The sequence below is a fragment of the Ranitomeya variabilis genome, chromosome 5, assembly GCF_051348905.1.
Source record: "Ranitomeya variabilis isolate aRanVar5 chromosome 5, aRanVar5.hap1, whole genome shotgun sequence".
NCBI lineage: Eukaryota > Metazoa > Chordata > Amphibia > Anura > Dendrobatidae > Ranitomeya > Ranitomeya variabilis.
Window position 1 is genome coordinate 689,465,460 of NC_135236.1, and position 22,998 is coordinate 689,488,457.

The 22,998-nt window shown below is 53.1% G+C and overlaps 1 protein-coding gene across 1 annotated transcript in view; it reads right to left on the reverse strand.

The window, feature by feature from the left end:
• MGST1 (microsomal glutathione S-transferase 1) overlaps nt 1-22,998 on the reverse strand; it is a 132,137-nt gene that overhangs the window by 90,176 nt on the left and 18,963 nt on the right. The window contains exon 2 of the mRNA XM_077267275.1: nt 14,490-14,607. Within this exon, the coding sequence (XP_077123390.1) occupies nt 14,490-14,606 (117 nt within the window). The 5' untranslated portion in view covers nt 14,607. The remainder of the gene's footprint in view (nt 1-14,489; nt 14,608-22,998) is intronic.

The following is a 22,998-nucleotide window of genomic DNA, read 5'->3' on the forward strand; positions in this document are numbered from 1 at the left end:
GATCTGTCCTGGTCTGTAAAGGTTTGGAGTGTGTCTGTGGTGGTCTTGCATGGTCTGACCTGGTCTGTAGGGGTTTGGAGTGTGCCTGTGGTGGTCTGGCATGGTCTGGCCTTGTCTGTAAAGGTTTGGAGTGTGCCTGTGGTGATCTGGTATGGTCTGGCCTGGTCTTTAGTGGTTTGGAGTGTCTCTATGGTGGTCTGGCATGGTCTGACCTGATCATTAGTGGTTTGGAGTGTGTCTGTGGTGGTCTGGCATGGTCTAGCCTGGTTTTTAGGGTTTGGAGTGTGTCTGTGGTGGTCTGGCCTGGTTTTTAGGGTTTGGAGTGTGTCTGTGGTGGTCTGGCATGGTCTGGCCTGGTTTTTAGGGTTTGGAGTGTGTCTATGGTGGTCTGGCATGGTCTGACCTGGTCTCTAGGGGTTTGGAGTATGTATGTGGTGGTCTGGCATGGTCGGGCCTGATCTATAGGCGTTTGGAGTGTGTCTGTGGTGGTCTAGCCTGGTCTTTATGGGTTTGGAGTGTGTCTGTGGTGGTCTGTAGGGGTTTGGAGTGTGTCTGTGGTGGTCTGGCATGGTCAGGCCTGGTTTTTGGGGTTTGGCGTGTATCTGTGGTGGTCTGGCATGGTCTGACCTGATCTTTAGTGGTTTGGAGTGTGTCTGTGATGGTCTGGCCTGGTTTTTAGGGTTTGGAGTGTGTCTCTGGTGGTCTGGCCTGGTCTTTAGTGGTTTGGAGTGTGTCTGTGGTGGTCTGGCATGGTCTGGCCTGGTTTTTAGGGTTTGGAGTGTGTCTTTGGTGGTCTGGCCTGATCTTTAGTGGTTTGGAGTGTGTCTGTGGTGGTCTGGCCTGGTCTTTAGTGGTTTGGAGTGTGCCTGTGTTGGTCTGGCCTGGTCTTTAGGGGTTTGTAGTGTGCCTGTGGTGGTCTGGCATGGTCAGGCCTGGTCTTTAGGGGTTCGGAGTGTCTCTGTGGTGGTCTGGCATGGTCTGACCTGGTCTCTAGGGGTTTGGAGTATAGATGTGGTGGTCTGGCATGTTCGGGCCTGATCTATAGGGGTTTGGAGTGTGTCTGGCATGGTCTGGCCTGATCTATAGGGTTTGGAGTTTGTCTGTGGTGGTCTGTCATGGTCGGGCTTGGTCTGTAGGGGTTTGGAGTGGGTCTGTGGTGGTATGGCATGGTCTGACCTGATCTATAGGGATTTTGAGTGTGTCTGTGGTTGTCTGCCATGGTTGGGCCTGATCTTTAGGGGTTTGGACTGTGTCTGTGGTGGTCTGGCCTGGTCTTTAGGGGTTTGGAGTGTGTCTGTGGTGGTCTGGCCTGGTTTTGGGGGTTTGGAGTGTGCCTGTGGTGTTCTGGCATGGTCTGGCCTGGTCTTTAGTGGTTTGGAGTGTGTTTGTGGTGGTCTGGCCTGGTCTTTAGTGATTTGGAGTGTGTCTGTGGTGGTCTGGCATGGTCTGGCCTTGTCTTTAGTGGTTTGGAGTGTCGCTATGGTGGTCTGGCATGGTCTGGCCTGGTTTTTGGGGTTTGTAGTGTGTCTGTGATGGTCTGGCCTGGTCTTTAGTGGTGTGGAGTGTGTCTGTGGTGGTCTTGCATGGTCTGACCTGGTCTGTAGGGGTTTGGAGTGTGTCTGTGGTGGTCTGGCATGGTCTTTAGTGGTTTGGAGTGTGTCTGTGGTGGTCTGGCATGGTCTGGCCTGGTCTTTAGTTGTTTGGAGTGTGTCTGTGGTGGTCTGGCATGGTCTGGCCTGGTCTTTAGTGGTTTGGAGTGTGTCTGTGGTGGTCTGGCATGGTCTGGCCTGGTCTTTAGTTGTTTGGAGTGTGCCTGTGGTGGTCTGGCATGGTCTGACCTGATCTATAGGGATTTCGAGTGTGTCTGTGGTGGTCTGGCATGGTCTTTAGGGGTTTGGAGTGTGCCTATGGTGGTCTGGCATGGTCTGGCCTGGTCTTTAAAGGTTTGGAGTGTGCCTGTGGTGGTCTGGCCTGGTCTTTAGGGGTTTGGAGTGTGCCTGTGGTGGTCTGGCCTGGTCTTTAGGGGTTTGTATTTTGTCTGTGGTGGTCGGGCCTGGTTTTTGGGGTTTGGAGTGTGTCTGTGGGGGTCTGGCATGGTCTGGCCTGGTCTTTATGGGTTTGGAGTGTCTGTGGTGGTCGGGCCTGATCTATAGGGGTTTGGAGTGTGCCTGTGGTGGTCTGTCATGGTTTGGCCTGGTCTGTAGGGGTTTGGAGTGTGTCTATGGTGGTCTGGCATTGTCTGACCTGACCTATAGGGATTTCGAGTGTGTCTGTGGTGGTCTGGCATGGTCGGGCCTGATCTATAGGGGTTTGGAGTGTGCCTGTAGTGGTCTGTCATGGTTTGGCCTGGTCTGTAGGGGTTTGGAGTGTGTCTATGGTGGTCTGGCATGGTCTGACCTGATCTGTAGGGATTTCGAGTGTGTCTGTGATGGTCTGGCATGATCGGGCCTGATCTATAGGGGTTTGGAGTGTGCCTGTGGTGGTCTGTCATGGTTTGGCCTGGTCTGTAGGGGTTTGGAGTGTGTCTATGGTGGTCTGGCATGGTCTGACCTGATCTATAGGGATTTTGAGTGTGTCTGTGGTGGTCTGGCATGGTCGGGCCTGATCTTTAGGGGTTTGGAGTGTGTCTGTGGTGGTCTGGCATGGTCGGGCCTAGTCTGTTAGGGTTTTAAGTGTGTCTGTGGTGGTCTGGCAAGGTCTGGCCTGGTCTTTAGGGGTTTGGAGTGTGTTTGTGGTGGTCTGGCCTGGTCTTTAGTGGTTTGGAGTGTGTCTGTGGTGGTCTGGCATGGTCTGGCCTGGTCTTTAGCGGTTTGGAGTGTGTCCTGTGGTGGTCTGGCCTGGTCTTTAGTGGTTTGCAGTGTGTCTGTGGTGGTCTGGCCTGGTCTTTAGTGGTTTGGAGTGTGTCTGTGGTGGTCTGGCATGGTCTGGCCTGTCTTTAGGGGTTTGGAGTGTGTCTGTGGTGGTCTGGCCTGGTCTTTAGTGCTTTGGAGTGTGTCTGTGGTGGTCTGGCATGGTCTGGCCTGGTCTTTAGTGGTTTGGAGTGTGCCTTTGGTCTTCTGGCATGGTCAGGCCTGGTTTTTGGGGTTTGGAGTGTGTCTGTGGTGGTCTGGCCTGGACTTTAGTGGTTTGGAGTGTGTCTGTGGTGGTCTGGCATGGTCTGGCCTGGTCTTTAGTTGTTTGGAGTGTGCTTGTGGTGGTCTGGCATGGTCTGACCTGATCTATAGGGATTTCGAGTGTGTCTGTGGTGGTCTGGCATGGTCGGGCCTGATCTTTCGGGGTTTGGAGTGTGTCTGTGGTGGTCTGGCATGGTCTGGCCTGGTCTTTAGGGGTTTGGAGTGTGTCTGTGGTGGTCTGGCCTGGTCTTTAGTGGTTTGGAGTGTGTCTGTGGTGGTCTGGCCTGGTCTTTAGTGGTTTGGAGTGTGTCTGTGGTGGTCTGGCCTGGTCTTTAGTGGTTTGGAGTGTGCCTGTGGTGGTCTGGCATTGTCTGACCTGATCTATAGGGGGTTGGAGTGTGTCTGTGGTGGTCTAGCATGGTCTGGCCTGGTTCTTGGGGTTTGGCGTGTGCGTGCGGTGGTCTGGCATGGTCTGACCTGATCTGTAGGGGGTTGGAGTGTGTCTGTGGTGGTCTAGCATGGTCAGGCCTGGTTTTTGGGGTTTGGAGTGTGTCTGTGGTGGTCTGGCATGGTGTGGCCTGGTCTTTAGTGGTTTGGATTGTGTCTGTGGTGGTCTGGCATGGTCTGGCCTGGCTTTTGAGTGTGTCTGTGGTGGTCTGGCATGGTCTTTAGTGGTTTGGAGTGTGTCTGGTGGTCTGGCATGATCTGGCCTGGTTTTTGGGGTTTGGAGTGTGTCTGTGATGGTCTGGCCTGGTCTTTAGTGGTTTGGAGTGTGTCTGTGGTGGTCTTGCATGGTCTGACCTGGTCTGTAGCGGTTTGGCGTGTGCCTGTGGTGGTCTGTCATGGTCTGGCCTGGTCTGTAAAGGTTTGGAGTGTGCTTGTGGTGGTCTGGCCTGGTCTTTAGGGGTTTGGAGTGTGTCTGTGGTGGTCTGGCATGGTCTGGCCTGGTCTTTAGGGGTTTGGAGTGTCTCTGGTGGTCTGACCTGGTCTCTAGGGGTTTGGAGTATGTATGTGGTGATCTGGCATGGTCGGGCCTGATCTATAGAGGTTTGGAGTGTGTCTGTGGTGGTCTGGCCTGGCCTTTATGGGTTTGGAGTGTGTCTGTGGTGGTCTGACCTGATCTATAGGGATTTCGAGTGTGTCTGTGGTGGTCTGGCATGGTCTGGCCTGGTCTTTAGGGGTTTGGAGTGTGTCTGTGGTGGTCTAGCCTGGTCTTTAGTGGTTTGGAGTGTGTCTGTGGTGGTCTGGCATGGTCTGGCCTGGTCTTTAGTGGTTTGGAGTGTGCCTGTGGTGGTCTGGCATGGTCTGACCTGATCTATAGGGGGTTGGAGTGTGTCTGTGGTGGTCTGGCATGGTCTGGCCTGCTTTTTGGGGTTTGGAGTGTGCGTGTGGTGGTCTGGCATGGTCTGACCTTATCTATAGGGGGTTGGAGTGTGTCTGTGGTGGTCTAGCATGGTCGGGCCTGGTTTTTGGGGTTTGGAGTGTGTCTGTGGTGGTCTGGCATGGTGTGGCCTGGTCTTTAGTGGTTTGGATTGTGTCTGTGGTTGTGTGGCATGGTCTGACATGGTCTGTAGGGGTTTGGAGTGTGTCTGTGGTAGTCTGGCATGGTCTGGCCTGGCTTTTGGGGTTTTGGAGTGTGTCTGTGGTGGTCTGGCATGGTCTTTAGTGGTTTGGAATGTGTCTGTGGTGGTCTGGCATGGTCTGGCCTGGTTTTTGGGGTTTGGAGTGTGTCTGTGGTGGTCTGGCATGGTCTTTAGTGGTTGGGAGTGTGTCTGTGGTGGTCTGGCATGGTCTGACCTGGTCTGTAGGGATTTGGAGTGCGTCTGTGGTGGTCAGGCATGATCTGACCTGGTCTGTAGGGGTTTGGAGTATGTATGTGGTGGTCTGGCATGGTCTGTAAAGGTTTGGAGTGTGCCTGTGGTGGTCTGGCCTGGTCTTTAGGGGTTTGTAGTGTGCCTGTGGTGGTCTGGCATGGTCTGGCCTGGTCTTTAGGGGTTTGGAGTGTCTCTATGGTGGTCTGGCATGGCCTGACCTGGTCTCTAGGGGTTTGGAGTATGTATGTGGTGGTCTGGCATGGTCGGGCCTGATCCATAGGGGTTTGGAGTGTGTCTGTGGTGGTCTAGCCTGGTCTTTAGGGGTTTGTAGTGTGTCTGTGGTGGTCGGGTCTGGTTCTTGGGGTTTGGAGTGTGTCTGTGATGGTCTGGCCTGGTCTTTATGGGTTTGGAGTGTGTCTGTGGTGGTCGGGCCTGATCTATAGGGGTTTGGAGTGTGTCTGTGGTGATCTGTAGGGGTTTGGAGTGTGTCTGTGGTGGTCTGGCCTGGTTTTTAGGGTTTGGAGTGTGTCTGTGGTGGTCTGGCCTGGTCTTTAGTGGTTTGGAGTGTGTCTGTGGTGGTCTGGCATGGTCTGGCCAGGTTTTTGGCGTTTGGAGTGCGTCTGTGATGGTCTGGCCTGGTCTTTAGTGGTTTGGAGTGTGTTTGTGGTGGTCTGGCATGGTCTGGCCTGGTCTTTAGTGGTTTGGAGTGTGTCTGTGGTGGTCTGTCATGACCGGGCCTGATTTTTGGGGTTTGGAGTGTATCTGTGGTGGTCTTGCGTGGTGTGACCTGGTCTGTAAGGGTTTGGAGTGTGCCTGTGGTGGTCTGGCCTGGTCTGTAAAGGTTTGGAGTGTGCCTGTGGTGGTCTGGTCTGGTCTTCAGGGGTTTGGAGTGTGCCTGTGGTGGTCTGGCCTGGTCTTTAGGGGTTTGGAGTGTGTCTGTGGTGGTCTGGCATGGTCTTTAGTGGTTGTGCGTGTGTCTGTGGTGGTCTGGCATGGTCTGACCTGGTCTGTAGGGGTTTGGAGTGTGTCTGTGGTGGTCAGGCATGATCTGACCTGGTCTGTAAAGGTTTGGAGTGTGTCTGTGGTGGTCTTGCATGATCTGACCTGGTCTGTAAAGGTTTGGAGTGTGTCTGTGGTGGTCTGGCATGGTCTGGCCTTGTCTGTAAAGGTTTGGAGTGTGCCTGTGGTGATCTGGCCTGGTCTTTAGTGGTTTGGAGTGTGTCTGTGGTGGTCTGGCATGGTCTGGCCTGGTTTTTAGGGTTTGGAGTGTGTCTATGGTGGTCTGGCATGGTCTGACCTGGTCTCTAGGGGTTTGGAGTATGTATGTGGTGGTCTGGCATGGTCGGGCCTGATCTTTAGGGGTTTGGAGTGTGTCTGTGGTGGTCTGGCCTGGTCTTTACTGGTTTGGAGTGTGTCTGTGGTGGTCTGGCATGGTCTGGCCTGGTCTTTAGGGGTTTGGAGTGTGTCTGTGGTGGTCTGGCCTGGTCTTTAGTGCTTTGGAGTGTGTCTGTGGTGGTCTGGCCTGGTCTTTAGTGGTTTGGAGTGTGCCTTTGGTCTTCTGGCATGCTCAGGCCTGGTTTTTGGGGTTTGGAATGTGTCTGTGGTGGTCTGGCCTGGTCTTTAGTGGTTTGGAGTGTGCTTGTGGTGGTCTGGCATGGTCTGACCTGATCTATAGGGATTTCGAGTGTGTCTGTGGTGGTCTGGCATGGTCGGGCCTGATCTTTCGGGGTTTGGAGTGTGTCTGTGGTGGTCTGGCATGGTCTGGCCTGGTCTTTAGGGGTTTGGAGTGTGTCTGTGGTGGTCTGGCCTGGTCTTTAGTGGTTTGGAGTGTGTCTGTGGTGGTCTGGCCTGGTCTTTAGTGGTTTGGAGTGTGTCTGTGGTGGTCTGGCCTGGTCTTTAGTGGTTTGGAGTGTGTCTGTGGTGGTCTGGCATGATCTGGCCTGGCTTTTGGGGTTTGGAGTGTGTCTGTGATGGTCTGGCCTGGTCTTTAGTGGTTTGGAGTGTGTCTGTGGTGGTCTGGCATGGTCTGACCTGGTCTGTAGCGGTTTGGCGTGTGCCTGTGGTGGTCTGTCATGGTCTGGCCTGGTCTGTAAAGGTTTGGAGTGTGCTTGTGGTGGTCTGGCCTGGTCTTTAGTGGTTTGGAGTGTGCTTGTGGTGGTCTGGCATGGTCTGACCTGATCTATAGGGATTTCGAGTGTGTCTGTGGTGGTCTGGCATGGTCGGGCCTGATCTTTCGGGGTTTGGAGTGTGTGGTGGTCTGGCATGGTCTGGCCTGGTCTTTAGGGGTTTGGAGTGTGTCTGTGGTGGTCTGGCCTGGTCTTTAGTGGTTTGGAGTGTGTCTGTGGTGGTCTGGCCTGGTCTTTAGTGGTTTGGAGTGTGTCTGGTGGTCTGGCATGATCTGGCCTGGCTTTTGGGGTTTGGAGTGTGTCTGTGATGGTCTGGCCTGGTCTTTAGTGGTTTGGAGTGTGTCTGTGGTGGTCTGGCATGGTCTGACCTGGTCTGTAGCGGTTTGGCGTGTGCCTGTGGTGGTCTGTCATGGTCTGGCCTGGTCTGTAAAGGTTTGGAGTATGCTTGTGGTGGTCTGGCCTGGTCTTTAGGGGTTTGGAGTGTCTCTGGTGGTCTGACCTGGTCTCTAGGGGTTTGGAGTATGTATGTGGTGATCTGGCATGGTCGGGCCTGATCTATAGAGGTTTGGAGTGTGTCTGTGGTGGTCTGGCCTGGCCTTTATGGGTTTGGAGTGTGTCTGTGGTGGTCTGACCTGATCTATAGGGATTTCGAGTGTGTCTGTGGTGGTCTGGCATGGTCTGGCCTGGTCTTTAGGGGTTTGGAGTGTGTTTGTGGTGGTCTAGCCTGGTCTTTAGTGGTTTGGAGTGTGTCTGTGGTGGTCTGGCATGGTCTGGCCTGGTCTTTAGTGGTTTGGAGTGTGCCTGTGGTGGTCTGGCATGGTCTGACCTGATCTATAGGGGGTTGGAGTGTGTCTGTGGTGGTCTGGCATGGTCTGGCCTGCTTTTTGGGGTTTGGAGTGTGCGTGTGGTGGTCTGGCATGGTCTGACCTTATCTATAGGGGGTTGGAGTGTGTCTGTGGTGGTCTAGCATGGTCGGGCCTGGTTTTTGGGGTTTGGAGTGTGTCTGTGGTGGTCTGGCATGGTGTGGCCTGGTCTTTAGTGGTTTGGATTGTGTCTGTGGTTGTGTGGCATGGTCTGACATGGTCTGTAGGGGTTTGGAGTGTGTCTGTGGTGGTCTGGCATGGTCTGGCCTGGCTTTTGGGGTTTTGGAGTGTGTCTGTGGTGGTCTGGCATGGTCTTTAGTGGTTTGGAGTGTGTCTGTGGTGGTCTGGCATGGTCTGGCCTGGTTTTTGGGGTTTGGAGTGTGTGGTGGTCTGGCATGGTCTGACCTGGTCTGTAGGGGTTTGGAGTGCGTCTGTGGTGGTCAGGCATGATCTGACCTGGTCTGTAGGGGTTTGGAGTATGTATGTGGTGGTCTGGCATGGTCTGTAAAGGTTTGGAGTGTGCCTGTGGTGGTCTGGCCTGGTCTTTAGGGGTTTGTAGTGTGCCTGTGGTGGTCTGGCATGGTCTGGCCTGGTCTTTAGGGGTTTGGAGTGTCTCTATGGTGGTCTGGCATGGCCTGACCTGGTCTCTAGGGGTTTGGAGTATGTATGTGGTGGTCTGGCATGGTCGGGCCTGATCTATAGGGGTTTGGAGTGTGTCTGTGGTGGTCTAGCCTGGTCTTTAGGGGTTTGTAGTGTGTCTGTGGTGGTCGGGTCTGGTTCTTGGGGTTTGGAGTGTGTCTGTGATGGTCTGGCCTGGTCTTTATGGGTTTGGAGTGTGTCTGTGGTGGTCGGGCCTGATCTATAGGGGTTTGGAGTGTGTCTGTGGTGATCTGTAGGGGTTTGGAGTGTGTCTGTGGTGGTCTGGCATGGTCTGGCCTGGTTGTTAGGGTTTGGAGTGTGTCTGTGGTGGTCTGGCCTGGTCTTTAGTGGTTTGGAGTGTGTCTGTGGTGGTCTGGCATGGTCTGGCCTGGTTTTTGGGGTTTGGAGTGTGTCTGTGATGGTCTGGCCTGGTCTTTAGTGGTTTGGAGTGTGTCTGTGGTGGTCTGTCATGACTGGGCCTGGTTTTTGGGGTTTGGAGTGTATCTGTGGTGGTCTTGCGTGGTGTGACCTGGTCTGTAAGGGTTTGGAGTGTGCCTGTGGTGGTCTGGCCTGGTCTGTAAAGGTTTGGAGTGTGCCTGTGGTGGTCTGGTCTGGTCTTCAGGAGTTTGGAGTGTGTCTGTGGTGGTCTGGCCTGGTCTGTAAAGGTTTGGAGTGTGCCTGTGGTGGTCTGGCCTGGTCTTTAGGGGTTTGGAGTGTGTCTGTGGTGGTCTGGCATGGTCTTTAGTGGTTGTGCGTGTGTCTGTGGTGGTCTGGCATGATCTGACCTGGTCTGTAAAGGTTTGGAGTGTGTCTGTGGTGGTCTTGCATGATCTGACCTGGTCTGTAAAGGTTTGGAGTGTGTCTGTGGTGGTCTGGCATGGTCTGGCCTTGTCTGTAAAGGTTTGGAGTGTGCCTGTGGTGATCTGGCCTGGTCTTTAGTGGTTTGGAGTGTGTCTGTGGTGGTCTGGCATGGTCTTTAGGGGTTTGTTGTGTGTCTGTGGTGGTCGGGTCTGGTTCTTGGGGTTTGGAGTGTGTCTGTGATGGTCTGGCCTGGTCTTTAGTGGTTTGGAGTGTGTCTGTGGTGGTCTGTCATGACCGGGCCTGGTTTTTGGGGTTTGGAGTGTATCTGTGGTGGTCTTGCGTGGTGTGACCTGGTCTGTAAGGGTTTGGAGTGTGCCTGTGGTGGTCTGGCCTGGTCTGTAAAGGTTTGGAGTGTGCCTGTGGTGGTCTGGTCTGGTCTTCAGGGGTTTGGAGTGTGGCTGTGGTGGTCTGGCATGGTCTTTAGTGGTTGTGCGTGTGTCTGTGGTGGTCTGGCATGGTCTGACCTGGTCTGTAGGGGTTTGGAGTGTGTCTGTGGTGATCAGGCATGATCTGACCTGGTCTGTAAAGGTTTGGAGTGTGTCTGTGGTGGTCTTGCATGATCTGACCTGGTCTGTAAAGGTTTGGAGTGTGTCTGTGGTGGTCTGGCATGGTCTGGCCTTGTCTGTAAAGGTTTGGAGTGTGCCTGTGGTGATCTGGCCTGGTCTTTAGTGGTTTGGAGTGTGTCTGTGGTGGTCTGGCATGGTCTGGCCTGGTTTTTAGGGTTTGGAGTGTGTCTATGGTGGTCTGGAATGGTCTGACCTGGTCTCTAGGGGTTTGGAGTATGTATGTGGTGGTCTGGCATGGTCGGGCCTGATCTACAGGGGTTTGGAGTGTGTCTGTGGTGGTCTAGCCTGGTCTTTAGGGGTTTGTAGTGTGTCTGTGGTGGTCGGGCCTGGTTCTTGGGGTTTGGAGTGTGTCTGTTATGGTCTGGCCTGGTCTTTATGGGTTTGGAGTGTGTCTGTGGTGGTCTGTAGGGGTTTGGAGTGTGTCTGTGGTGGTCTGGCATGGTCAGGCCTGGTTTTTGGGGTTTGGCGTGTATCTGTGGTGGTCTGGCATGGTCTGACCTGATCTTTAGTGGTTTGGAGTGTGTCTGTGGTGGTCTGGCATGGTCTGGCCTGTTTTTTAGGGTTTGGAGCGTGTCTGTGGTGGTCTGGCCTGGTCTTTAGTGGTTTGGAGTGTGTCTGTGGTGGTCTGACATGGTCTGGCCTGGTTTTTAGGGTTTGGAGTGTGTCTTTGGTGGTCTGGCCTGATCTTTAGTGGTTTGGAGTGTGTCTGTGGTGGTCTGGCCTGATCTTTAGTGGTTTGGAGTGTGTCTGTGGTGGTCTGGCCTGGTCTTTAGTGGTTTGGAGTGTGCCTGTCGTGGTCTGGCCTGGTCTGTAAAGGTTTGGAGTGTGCCTGTGGTGGTCTGGCCTGGTCTTTAGGGGTTTGGAGTGTGCCTGTGGTGGTCTGGCATGGTCTGGCCTGGTCTGTAAAGGTTTGGAGTGTGCCTGTGTTGGTCTGGCCTGGTCTTTAGTGGTTTGTAGTGTGCCTGTGGTGGTCTGGCATGGTCAGGCCTGGTCTTTAGGGGTTCAGAGTGTCTCTGTGGTGGTCTGACCTGGTCTCTAGGGGTTTGGAGTATATATGTGGTGGTCTGGCATGTTTGGGCCTGATCTATAGGGGTTTGGAGTGTGTCTGGGGTGGTCTGGCCTGGTCTTTAGGGGTTTGGAGTGTGTCTGTGGTGATCTGGCATGGTCTGGCCTGATCTATAGGGTTTGGAGTTTGTCTGTGGTGGTTTGGCATGGTCGGGCCTGATCTATAGGGGTTTGGAGTGTGTCTGTGGTGGTCTGGCATGGTCTGGCCTGATCTATAGGGGTTTGGAGTGTGTCTGTGGTGGTCTGTCATGGTCGGGCTTGGTCTGTAGGGGTTTGGAGTGGGTCTGTGGTGGTATGGCATGGTCTGACCTGATTTATAGGGATTTTGAGTGTGTCTGTGGTGGTCTGCCATGGTTGGGCCTGATCTTTAGGGGTTTGGACTGTGTCTGTGGTGGTCTGGCATGGTCGGGCCTGGTCTGTTAGGGTTTGGAGTGTGCCTGTGGTGTTCTGGCATGGTCTGGCCTGGTCTTTAGTGGTTTGGAGTGTGTTTGTGGTGGTCTGGCCTGGTCTTTAGTGATTTGGAGTGTCTCTATGGTGGTCTGGCATGGTCTGGCCTGCTCTTTAGTTGTTTGGAGTGTGTCTGAGGTGGTCTGGCATGGTCTAGCCTGGTCTCTAGTGGTTTGGAGTGTGTCTGTGGTGGTCTGGCATTGTCTGGGCTGGTCTTTAGCGGTTTGGAGTGTGTCTGTGATGGCCTGGCCTGGTCTTTAGTGGTTTGGAGTGTGTCTGTGGTGGTCTTGCATGGTCTGACCTGGTCTGTAGGGGTTTGGAGTGTGTCTGTGGTGGTCTGGCCTGGTCTTTAGTGGTTTGGAGTGTGTCTGTGGTGGTCTGTCATGACTGGGCCTGGTTTTTGGGGTTTGGAGTGTGTCTGTGGTGGTCTGGCATGGTCTGACCTGGTCTGTAGGGGTTTGGAGTGTGTCTGTGGTGGTCTGGCATGGTCTGGGCTGGTCTTTAGCGGTTTGGAGTGTGTCTGTGGTGGTCTGGCCTGGTCTTTAGTGGTTTGGAGTGTGTCTGTGGTGATCTGGCATGGTCTGGCCTGATCTATAGGGTTTGGAGTTTGTCTGTGGTGGTTTGGCATGGTCGGGCCTGATCTATAGGGGTTTGGAGTGTGTCTGTGGTGGTCTGGCATGGTCTGGCCTGATCTATAGGGGTTTGGAGTGTGTCTGTGGTGATCTGTCATGGTTGGGCCTGGTCTGTAGGGGTTTGGAGTGTGACTGTGGTGGTCTGGCATAGTCTGGCCTGGTCTTTAGTTGTTTGGAGTGTGTCTGTGGTGGTCTGGCATGGTCTGGCCTGGTTTTTGGGGTTTGTAGTGTGTCTGATGATCTGGCCTGGTCTTTAGTGGTTTGGAGTGTGTCTGTGGTGGTCTGGCATAGTCTGGGCTGGTCTTTAGCGGTTTGAAGTGTGTCTGTGGTGGTCTGGCATGCTCAGGCCTGGTTTTTGGGGTTTGTAGTGTGTCTGTGGTGGTCTGGCCTGGTCTTTAGTGGTTTGGAGTGTGTCTGTGGTGGTCTGGCATGGTCTGACCTGGTCTGTAGGGATTTGGAGTCTGTCTGTGGTGGTCTGGCATGCTCAGGCCTGGTTTTTGGGGTTTGGAGTGTGTCTGTGGTGGTCTGGCACGGTCTGGCCTGGTCTTTAGTGGTTTGGAGTGTGCCTGTGGTGGTCTGGCATGATCTGGCCTGGTTTTGGGGGTTTGGAGTGTGCCTGTGGTGTTCTGGCATGGTCTGGCCTGGTCTTTAGTGGTTTGGAGTGTGTTTGTGGTGGTCTGGCCTGGTCTTTAGTGAATTGGAGTGTGTCTGTGGTGGTCTGACATGGTCTGGCCTGGTCTTTAGTGGTTTGGAGTGTGTCTGTGGTGGTCTGTCATGACTGGGCCTGGTTTTTGGGGTTTGGAGTGTGTCTGTGGTGGTCTGGCATGGTCTGACCTGGTCTTTAGGGGTTTGGAGTGTGTCTGTGGTGGTCTGGCATGGTCTAGCCTGGTCTTTAGTGGTTTGGAGTGTGTCTGTGGTGGTCTGCCATGGTTGGGCCTGATCTTTAGGGGTTTGGACCGTGTCTGTAGTGGTCTGGCATGGTCAGGCCTGGTTTTTGGGGTTTGGATTGTGTCTGTGGTGGTCTGGCACGGTCTGGCCTGGTCTTTAGTGGTTTGGAGTGTGTCTGTGGTGGTCTGGCATGGTCTGGCCTTGTCTTTACTGGTTTGGAGTGTGTCTGTGGTGTTCTGGCATGGTCTGGCCTGGTCTTTAGTTGTTTGGAGTGTGTCTGTGGTGGTCTGGCATGGTCTGGCCTGGTTTTTGGGGTTTGTAGTGTGTCTGTGATGGTCTGGCCTGGTCTTTAGTGGTTTGGAGTGTGTCTGTGGTGGTCTGGCATGATTGGGCCTGGTTTTTGGGGTTTGGAGTGTGTCTGTGGTGGTCTGGCATGGTCTGACCTGATCTGTAGGGGTTTGGAGTGTGTCTGTGGTGGTCTGGCATGGTCTAGCCTGGTCTTTAGTGGTTTGGAGTGTGTCTGTGGTGGTGTGGCATGGTCTTTAGTGGTTTGGAGTGTGTCTGTGGTGGTCTGGCATGGTCAGGCCTGGTTTTCGGGGTTTGGAGTGTGTCTGTGGTGGTCTGGCACGGTCTGGCCTGGTCTTTAGTGGTTTGGAGTGTGTCTGTGGTGGTCTGGCATGGTCTGGCCTGGTCTTTAGTTGTTTGTAGTGTGTCTGTGGTGTTCTGGCATGGTCTGGCCTGGTCTTTAGTGGTTTGGAGTGTGTCTGTGGTGGTCTGGCCTGGTTTTTGGGGTTTGCAGTGTGCCTGTGGTGGTCTGGCATGGTCTGACCTGATCTATAGGGTTTGGATTGTGTCTGTGGTGGTCTGGCATGGTCTGGCCTGGTTTTCGGAGTTTGGAGTGTGCCTGTGGTGGTCTGGCATGGTCTGACCTGATCTATAGGGGTTTGGAGTGTGTCTGTGGTGGTCTGGCATGGTCTGGCCTGGTTTTTGGGGTTTGGAGTGTGCGTGTGGTGGTCTGGCATGGTGTGACCTGCTTTATAGGGGTTTAGAATGTGTCTGTGGTTGTCTAGCATGGTCGGGCCTGGTTTTTGGGGTTTGGAGTGTGTCTGTGGTGGTCTGACATGGTCTGACATGGTCTGTAGGGGTTTGGAGTGTGTCTGTGGTGGTCTGGCCTGGTTTTTGGGGTTTGGAGTGTGTCTGTGATGGTCTGGCCTGGTCTTTAGTGGTTTGGAGTGTGTCTGTGGTGGTCTTGCATGGTCTGACCTGGTCTGTAGGGGTTTGGAGTGTGTCTGTGGTGGTCTGGCATGGTCTGACCTGGTCTTTAGTGGTTTGGAGTGTGTCTGTGGTGGTCTGTCATGACCGGGCCTGGTTTTTGGGGTTTGGAGTGTGTCTGTGGTGGTCTGGCATGGTCTGACCTGGTCTGTAGGGGTTTAGAGTGTGTCTGTGGTGGTCTGCGAAGGGGTGATGAGCTTTACCTTACGGGTGAGTCTGTAGAAAGCGGTCACCAGGCTCAATAACATCATTTTCAGAAGGACGATGGTTGCGTACGTGGCAAACGCCCGGAAAACATCATTATCTGCCAACTGCACCATCCTGCAGGAGAGAAGACACCGGAGCATGAGCACATCACCCTGACCCTGGGGGGCACAGCAGCTTCCTGCAAGAACCGCCCCAGTGATAACCCTAGTGGGGGAGGAGCCACCGACAACTTAAGGGTGACCCAGTGGGGAGAGGCAACTATATTATAGCTGCAACCAATCTATTACTGTCTGTTATCAGTCATTGATCTGAAGTACAAGACATGTAACAGCAGAATAGTGAGTGCAGCTCTGGAGGTGACTGGGAGGATAAGACATGATGTAACAGTAGAATAGTGAATGCAGCTCTGGAGGTGACTGGAGGATAAGACACGATGTAACAGCAGAATAGTGAGTGCAGCTCTGGAGGTGACTGGAGGATAAGACATGATGTAACAGCAGAATAGTGACTGCAGCTCTGGAGGTGACCGGAGAATAAGACATGATGTAACAGCAGAATAGTGACCGCAGCTCTGGAGGTGACTGGAGGACAGGTGCCCACAATCAGTCACACCCTGCTAGGAGCAGCACCTTTCTCGTGAGCTCCAGCACTTCCAGCAGGAGGCCCAGAGTCTGCATCTCTTCTCCCCAGGGAGAGGCAGGCTTCCTGGGAGGCCGGCATGGCTTCCCAGGCTTCTGTTCCCCGGTCTGTGCCGGGGGGGGGACAGAGAGCAGCAGCAGCAACCGGCCCAAGAGGGACTGAGGAGGTCGGGACGGGTGAGAAGAAACATACCCACCTACACCAACCCTGAGACGGCTCATCGTCCGCCCAGAGAGGGAGAAAGGGGCACCCCAGGCCCCAGGAACGAGAGCCCAGGAACATCCTGGGGGGAGAGGAGCTCCGGCGAGTCCACGAGTACCTTCTCCTCCCGAGTGGTCGCCATGCTACGTGAGTACGAGGATGCCGGCAAAGCACTGACCGGGCTGAAGGAGAAGCTGCGGGAGGCTCGAATCCTGAACACCCGAGCCTCTAACAAAGAGAAACCCGTGACCTCCCAGAGGTTCAGAGCCCTCAGAGATGAGGTGGCCCGGTTAGTGCTCCTCCGGGAGGGGATTGAGAAAAGCGCAGGTCCCTTCCTGGAGAGGTTTAAGAACCAGCGGCGGTTCTCAGAAATGAAGGGGTTAAATACCTCAGGAGAGCCGCCAGCCGGCGTCCTAAGCGACGAGGAGGAGGAGGACGACGACGTGGTTGTAACTGGAGTCCTACAAGCTGGAACCACCCGGGAGAGTGAGTCGCAGAGCCGACAACAGGGAAGCGGCCTCCCGGCACGGCAGAGGACTCCGACAGCACAGGCTGGAGTGTCAGCGGAGGAAGAGGAGGAGGGCGGTCTGCTACAGGAGATCAGAGAGCTGGAGTCTCCAGTGAACCTGGACCGCTTCTCCTTTGGTGAGGACAAGCCAGCAGAGGAAACAAAGAAGAGGAAGAAGACAACGAAGGAGACCGCACGGGAGGTGGTGAGTTACAGATATGTACTGATGGATGATGTGACACCTACCGCCTCCTGTGTAAACCCCACCAAACCTAAAGGCACGGGCTCTGCAGTGGGTCCGGGGCATAGGCAAGGTGGGGAGAGGAGGAGGACGTCCGGCGGTGCTGCCGTCTGTGCGGGGAACAGTGCAGGGGGCGAGGCTGTGGAGGTACTCACGGCGCCGGACATAGGGGACGCCGAGGAGTTTCCCTCCCTGCCCTCCGCGGCTAAGCCGGTTATCGCCGGGGCCAAGGAGGGCGAGGGGGATGTCCACGCCATTGCGAAAGGGGGACGGCGTGGGCAGACTCCATCCCTGCTCACTACGGCTGAGCCGGCCCACGCCGGGGCTGTGGGGGGCAGGTCCGAGAAACTTGGTGCGGTGAAAGGGGGGCGCACTGTTGTGACAGGGGCGCAGTGCGCCTCAACAGAGAAGAGGCATGCGGCTGCGATAGGGGAGCTGCGAGTCCAAAAAGAAAAAAAAAAGCAGGAAAAATCAGCTGCAGGGAACACTGGGCGCCCTGCAGTGACAGGAGGACAGTGCTCCAGCACCCAAATGTGACACCAGGACCCAGAAGTCTGTGGGTGCGGGGCAGGCGGTGCCCCCCAACATGCAGCGGGCCCAGAATAATAAAATACAAACTGCTGCAGTAGGGGGACAAGGAGCTCCAGAGAAACAACAGCACACCAATGAAGGGAAAACGGGTGTGGTGCTGCACCCCTCCCCCGGTCCAGCAGGTGTGAGTGCAGAGAAGCCAGACACAAGTGAGGAAGGAATGGATGTTACTGTGGAAGGTGAAGAGAACACTGGGACAAATGGTGGTGACAATACTGGTAATAAAGTGATGGGAAGTGGTGAGGGGAATGATGGGAGTAGTGGTGGAGTGAATGATGGGAGTAGTGGTGGAGTGAATGATGGGAGTAGTGACGTTGCCAATGATGGGAGTAGTGGCGGAGTGAATGAGGAGAGCTTTACTGGTGTTGGTGGAGGGGAAGCAGGTAGTGGTCCCGCTGCCCCCCCAGCAGTGGCGGGGTCTTCAGCCCCAAGCTATTCAGGGGCTGTCGCTGCTGGGGGTAGTAGTGCGCCCTTGTCTGGTGACCCTAAGGATGGTGACTTGCAACAGCGCTTCCTGGACGCCCTGAGGAAAGGGGAGAGTTCTATCAATGTAGAGGGGAGGGAGGTTGATCTGTCTTTCTGGATAGAGAGACACGGTCTTTCCGCCTTCTGAGATAGAGGGGCAGAGACTGGTCTATACCGACACCGGGGCAGAGGAGTAACCGTAGGAACGTGGCCCGTCTCCAGTGGGTAAGCAAGGATGCCTGTCCTGATCGGTCAAAAGTTGCTGAGCTCCTGCTGGGGATGGGCTTCGTGGCATATGACATCTTCACCTTGATCCATCCCTATGGGACCTCCTACTTCTATGTCAGCTTCGTGAGACCGGAGGGCCTTGAGCTTTTCTGGTCTCGCCATGAGCTGGCTCGGGGCCACCCCGAATGGCAGGGTTTCCACACTGTAGCAATATCCCGCCAGAATTCGGTCAGGAAGGTGACCATTTTGACCAGTAACGAGTCACTTTCCTGTGTCGACATCTCCACCTGGGTTGGACGATACGGCGACATCGTCGGTATTCCCGAGAAGAACCTCGATGAGCATGGTATCTGGTCAGGAGCCTGGACCTTCATGGTGAAATTGAAGGTTTCAGGAAACACCGTTACCCATATCCCTTCCTCAACATTTTTGGGGAGGGACAGGATCTTGATTTTCTACCGGGGGCAGCCTAAAGTCTGTCACAGGTGCGGCAGCCCCACACACTTCAGTGCGCAGTGTACCACCCAGAAATGCGCACTGTGTGGGGACCTCGGCCATCTTGCTGCTACCTGTGGCAGGATTAGGTGTAACCTGTGTGGTGACCTCGGTCACCCGTTCAGTCGCTGTCCGCGTTCCTTTGCCAATGCGGTCCTGAAAGCGGCGAGTGCGGGACAGGCGAAAGCCGGGACTAATCTCGCCGGTGAAGGGACCAGCAGAGGCGGAGGAGGCAGGAAACCGGTGAGGAGCAGGCTGCCGCCATCCAATATCAGGCGGCAGCAGCAGCGCCGTGGGAACAGGGGGCAGGGAGTAATGACCCTAAACTCTGACCCGGGTGCTTCACTTGCAGCTGAGGATCCTAAAGACGGCGAATTGAGCGAGGAAGTCAAGAGACTTGAAAGGGAGGAGCAAAAGGACGCCATGTCTGCCCAGGAACCTTCATCCGGTGACAGTCTGGATGAGGGAGAGGGGGAGTGGTCACAGCAAAAGAAAAAGGGTAACAGGAAAACAACTAAGGATAAGAGGGGGTCCAGGCCTCGAGCCTCCTCCTTGGAGTGCGACCCCTCTGACTCCGTATCCCTGAGCCAGGTGCCATTGGAAGGTCCAGCCGCCCCCCCTCTGGTGGATCTCTCTAACCGGTTCCGGGCCCTCCAGGACTCCCCTCCAGAGGGGGGCGATGGGGACCCGGGGCCGGAGGTTGCGGACAAGGTTGTTGGGGCTCAGGAGGTCGCTGGGTCTTCTTCTCAGGGGGCAAATACAAAGCCTTCTGGGGGGGGCTACCTCAGGACCACCAGACAAGGGCCAGAGTGTATGTAAGGAGAGAATGGATGAGTCTGTTTGTCTTAAGCGCACTAAAAACTCATCATTGTCAGAGGAAGAGGGTGAAACTGTTGGGGGTGGGAAGAAAAAGGCTATCTAATTCAATCAATCATGATGGCGGCACCCACACCGTTGACGCTGGCAACCATTAATGTTGCCAGCATAAAGTCAGATGTGGCAAGGTACACGGCCTTTCATTTTCTCGGCCAACTTGACGCCGACATTTTGTTTTTGCAGGAGACCAGGTTGACCGACCTATCAACCATGCATAAAGCAAGGCGGGAGTGGAGGCACGGGCCCTCCTACTGGTCTCTTGCGGCCGAGCCGTATAGTGGGGTGGCGGTCCTTTTTAAGACCGCAGCGGTTGAATGCAGACGATTGATCGAGTTAGAAATGGGGAGATGCTTGATCCTAGATGTCTCCATTGGGGGACAGGAGCTTCGGCTCATTAACATCTACGGTCCCCAGTCCAAGTGGGACCGCAAGTGTCTCTTCATGAAGATCAAACCTTTCTTATTTTCGAGTCGGCAGGTGGTCTTTGGAGGGGATTTCAACAACGTCACGAGACCCTGTGATAGAGGAGGTTCCGGAGACCGGCTGGCTTATGATTGCGTCGCGCTAAATAGGATAGTAAGTGAGGCACGCCTGGTGGATGTCCACATCCGGCACAACACAGGCCACGCGGGGTTCACCTTTTTTAGAGGTAGTCAGTGCAGGTCTAGGTTAGACAGGTTTTATTTGAAGGAGGATGCCGTCTCCTCGCCGTTGTCGGTTGTGGAGGTGGAATTCTCCGATCACTGTTTGATTATGTTTTCTCTGAGCGTTACAGAGACTCCTTGAATGGGAAGAGGTTATTGGAAGCTGAATTCGTCACTCCTTGAGGAAGAAGCTGTAAGACGGTCCTTTGAGGAATTTCTTCAGAGCCAGGTACCGCTGCTGGGCCTAAGTAACACTAAGTCTGAGTGGTGGGAGATGTTCAAACATCGGGTGGCGAGATTCTTCCGGCAACTCTCGAACCTCAGAAGCCTGAACAGGGATCGCCTGTATCAGAGCCTGAGGAGGAAACTCGAGCAACTTGTCTTGACTGGGGGTAGCCGCGAGGCGATCTCCAGTGTGAAATCCTTGCTAAAGAGGTGTCAGTACGATAGGCACGCATCTTTGGTTTTTGAGAGGGACTACGGGAAGTACTACTCGCCCGACCCTTACCGAAGCTGCAAGATGTCAGTGAATAGTAAGATAGTGACAGGGCTGATGGACAGTACGGGATCCCTGAGAAGGTCCAGATCAGGGATCTTGGAGGTCGTCAGTTCATACTACTCGCACCTCTTGGGAAGGAAGGAACTGGATCGTGACAGGATGTCGGCTTTCCTGGCTGAAGCTGTTCCTGAGCCAGGGGCTGACCTCTCGCTGGGCGGTTTGGCAGAAGCGATCAAAGAAGAGGAAGTGAGACCGGCGATCGATGGGCTCCGGCCCAAAAAATCGCCAGGTCTGGATGGCTTAATATCCGAGTTCTTTAAGACCTTTAGGGACTCCTTGGTCCCCCTCTTGACTCAGGTGTTTAATGAGTGTCTCTCCTCGGGCACTCTGCCGAGATCATTAAGGAGGTCGGCTCTGATCATTTTGTCAAAGGGTAAGGATCCGTCACGCATTGAGAATTGGCGTCCCATATCAATTCTCAATGTGGACAGGAAGGTTTTGGCTAAGATACTCTTCAATAGGCTGGTGAAGTTTGCACCGCGGCTCCTTTCGGAGGCCCAGCACTGTTGCGTTCCTGGCCGTAGCACTTTCAGTGCTGTTCTTACATAGTTACATAGTTATTAAGGTTGAAGGAAGACTGTAAGTCCATCTAGTTCAACCCATAGCCTAACCTAACATGCCCTAACATGTTGATCCAGGGGAAGGCAAAAAAAACCCATGTGGTAAGAGTAAGCTCCACCATGGGGAAAAAAATTCCTTCCCGACTCCACATACGGCAATCAGACTAGTTCCCTGGATCAACGCCTTATCAAGGAATCTAGTGTATATACCCTGTAACATTATACTTTTCCAGAAAGGTATCCAGTCCCCTCTTAAATTTAATTAATGAATCACTCATTACAACATCATACGGCAGAGAGTTCCATAGTCTCACTGCTCTTACAGTAAAAAATCCGCGTCTGTTATTATGCTTAAACCTTCTTTCCTCCAGACGTAGAGGATGCCCCCTTGTCCCTGTCTCAGGTCTATGATTAAAAAGATCAGCAGAAAGGTCTTTGTACTGTCCCCTCATATATTTATACATTAACATAAGATCACCCCTTAGTCTTCGTTTTTCCAAACTAAATAGCCCCAAGTGTAATAACCTATCTTGGTATTGCAGACCCCTCAGTCCTCTAATAACCTTGGTCGCTCTTCTCTGCACCCGCTCCAGTTCAGCTATGTCTTTCTTATACACTGGAGACCAGAACTGTGCACAGTATTCTAAGTGTGGTCGAACTAGTGACTTGTATAGAGGTAAAATTATGTTCTCCTCATGAGCATCTACGCCTCTTTTAATACATCCCATTATTTTATTTGCCTTTGTAGCAGCTGCCTGACACTGGCCACTGAATATGAGTTTGTCATCCACCCATACACCCAGGTCTTTTTCATTGACGGTTTTGCCCAGAGTTTTAGAATTAAGCACATAGTTATACATCTTATTACTTCTACCCAAGTGCATGACCTTACATTTATCCCCATTAAAGCTCATTTGCCATTTATCAGCCCAAGCTTCTAGTTTACATAAATCATCCTGTAATATAAAATTGTCCTCCCCTGTATTGATTACCCTGCAGAGTTTAGTGTCATCTGCAAATATTGAAATTCTACTCTGAATGCCCCCTACAAGGTCATTAATAAATATGTTAAAAAGAAGAGGGCCCAATACTGACCCCTGTGGTACCCCACTGCTAACCGTGACCCAGTCCGAGTGTGCTCCATTAATAACCACCCTTTGTTTCCTATCCCTGAGCCAGCTCTCGACCCACTTACACATATTTTCCCCTATCCCCATTACTCTCATTTTATGTAACAACCTTTTGTGTGGCACCGTATCAAAAGCTTTGGAAAAGTCCATATATACTACGTCCACTGGGTTCCCTTGGTCCAGTCCGGAACTTACCTCTTCATAGAAGCTGATCAAATTAGTCTGACATGAACGGTCCCTAGTAAACCCGTGCTGATACTGGGTCATGAGGTTATTCCTCTTCAGATACTCCAGCATAGCATCCCTTAGAATGCCCTCCAGGATTTTACCCACAGTAGAGGTTAAACTTACTGGCCTATAATTACCGACTTCAGTTTTTGCCCCTTTTTTGAATATTGGCACCACATTTGCTATACGCCAGTCCTGTGGTACAGACCCTGTTATTATGGAGTCTTTAAAGATTAAAAATAATGGTCTATCAATGACTGTACTTAGTTCCTGCAGTACTCGGGGGTGGATCCCATCCGGGCCCGGAGATTTGTCAATTTTAGTTATTTTTAGACGCCGCTGTACTTCCTGCTGGGTTAAGCAGGTGACATTTAATGGGGAATTTTTATCACTAGTCATTTTGTCGCCATGGGATTTTCTTTTGTAAATACTGATGAAAAAAAGTCATTTAGCATATTGGCTTTTTCCTCATCCTCATCCACCATTTCACCCAGACTATTTTTAAGGGGGCCAACACTGTCATTTTTTAGTTTCTTACTATTTATATAGTTAAAGAATATTTTGGGATTATTTTTACTCTCTCTGGCAATGAGTCTCTCTGTCTCAATCTTTGCTGCCTTGATTTGCTTTTTACAGAATTTATTTAATTTTCTGTATTTATTTAATGCCTCCTCACTACCTACTTCCTTTAATTCTCTAAATGCTTTCTTTTTGTCCCTTATTGCGCCCCTTACAGCTCTATTTAGCCATATTGGTTTCCTCCTATTTCTAGTATGTTTATTCCCATACGGTATATACTGTGCACAGGTCCTATCCAGGATGCTAATAAATGTCTCCCATTTTCTTTGTGTATTTTTGTGTCTCAGGATATTGTCCCAGTTAATTGCACCAAGATCCTCTCTCATCCGTTGGAAATTTGCCCTCCTGAAGTTTAGTGTCCTTGTCACCCCCCTTCTACCCATCTTATTAAAGGTTACATGAAAACGTATTATTTTGTGATCACTATTCCCCAAGTGACCCCCAACCCTTATATTTGATATGCGGTCTGGCCTGTTGGTTAATATTAGGTCTAGCAGTGCCCCCCTCCTTGTTGGGTCCTGAACCAGTTGTCAGAGGTAATTGTCTCTCATAGTTGTAAGA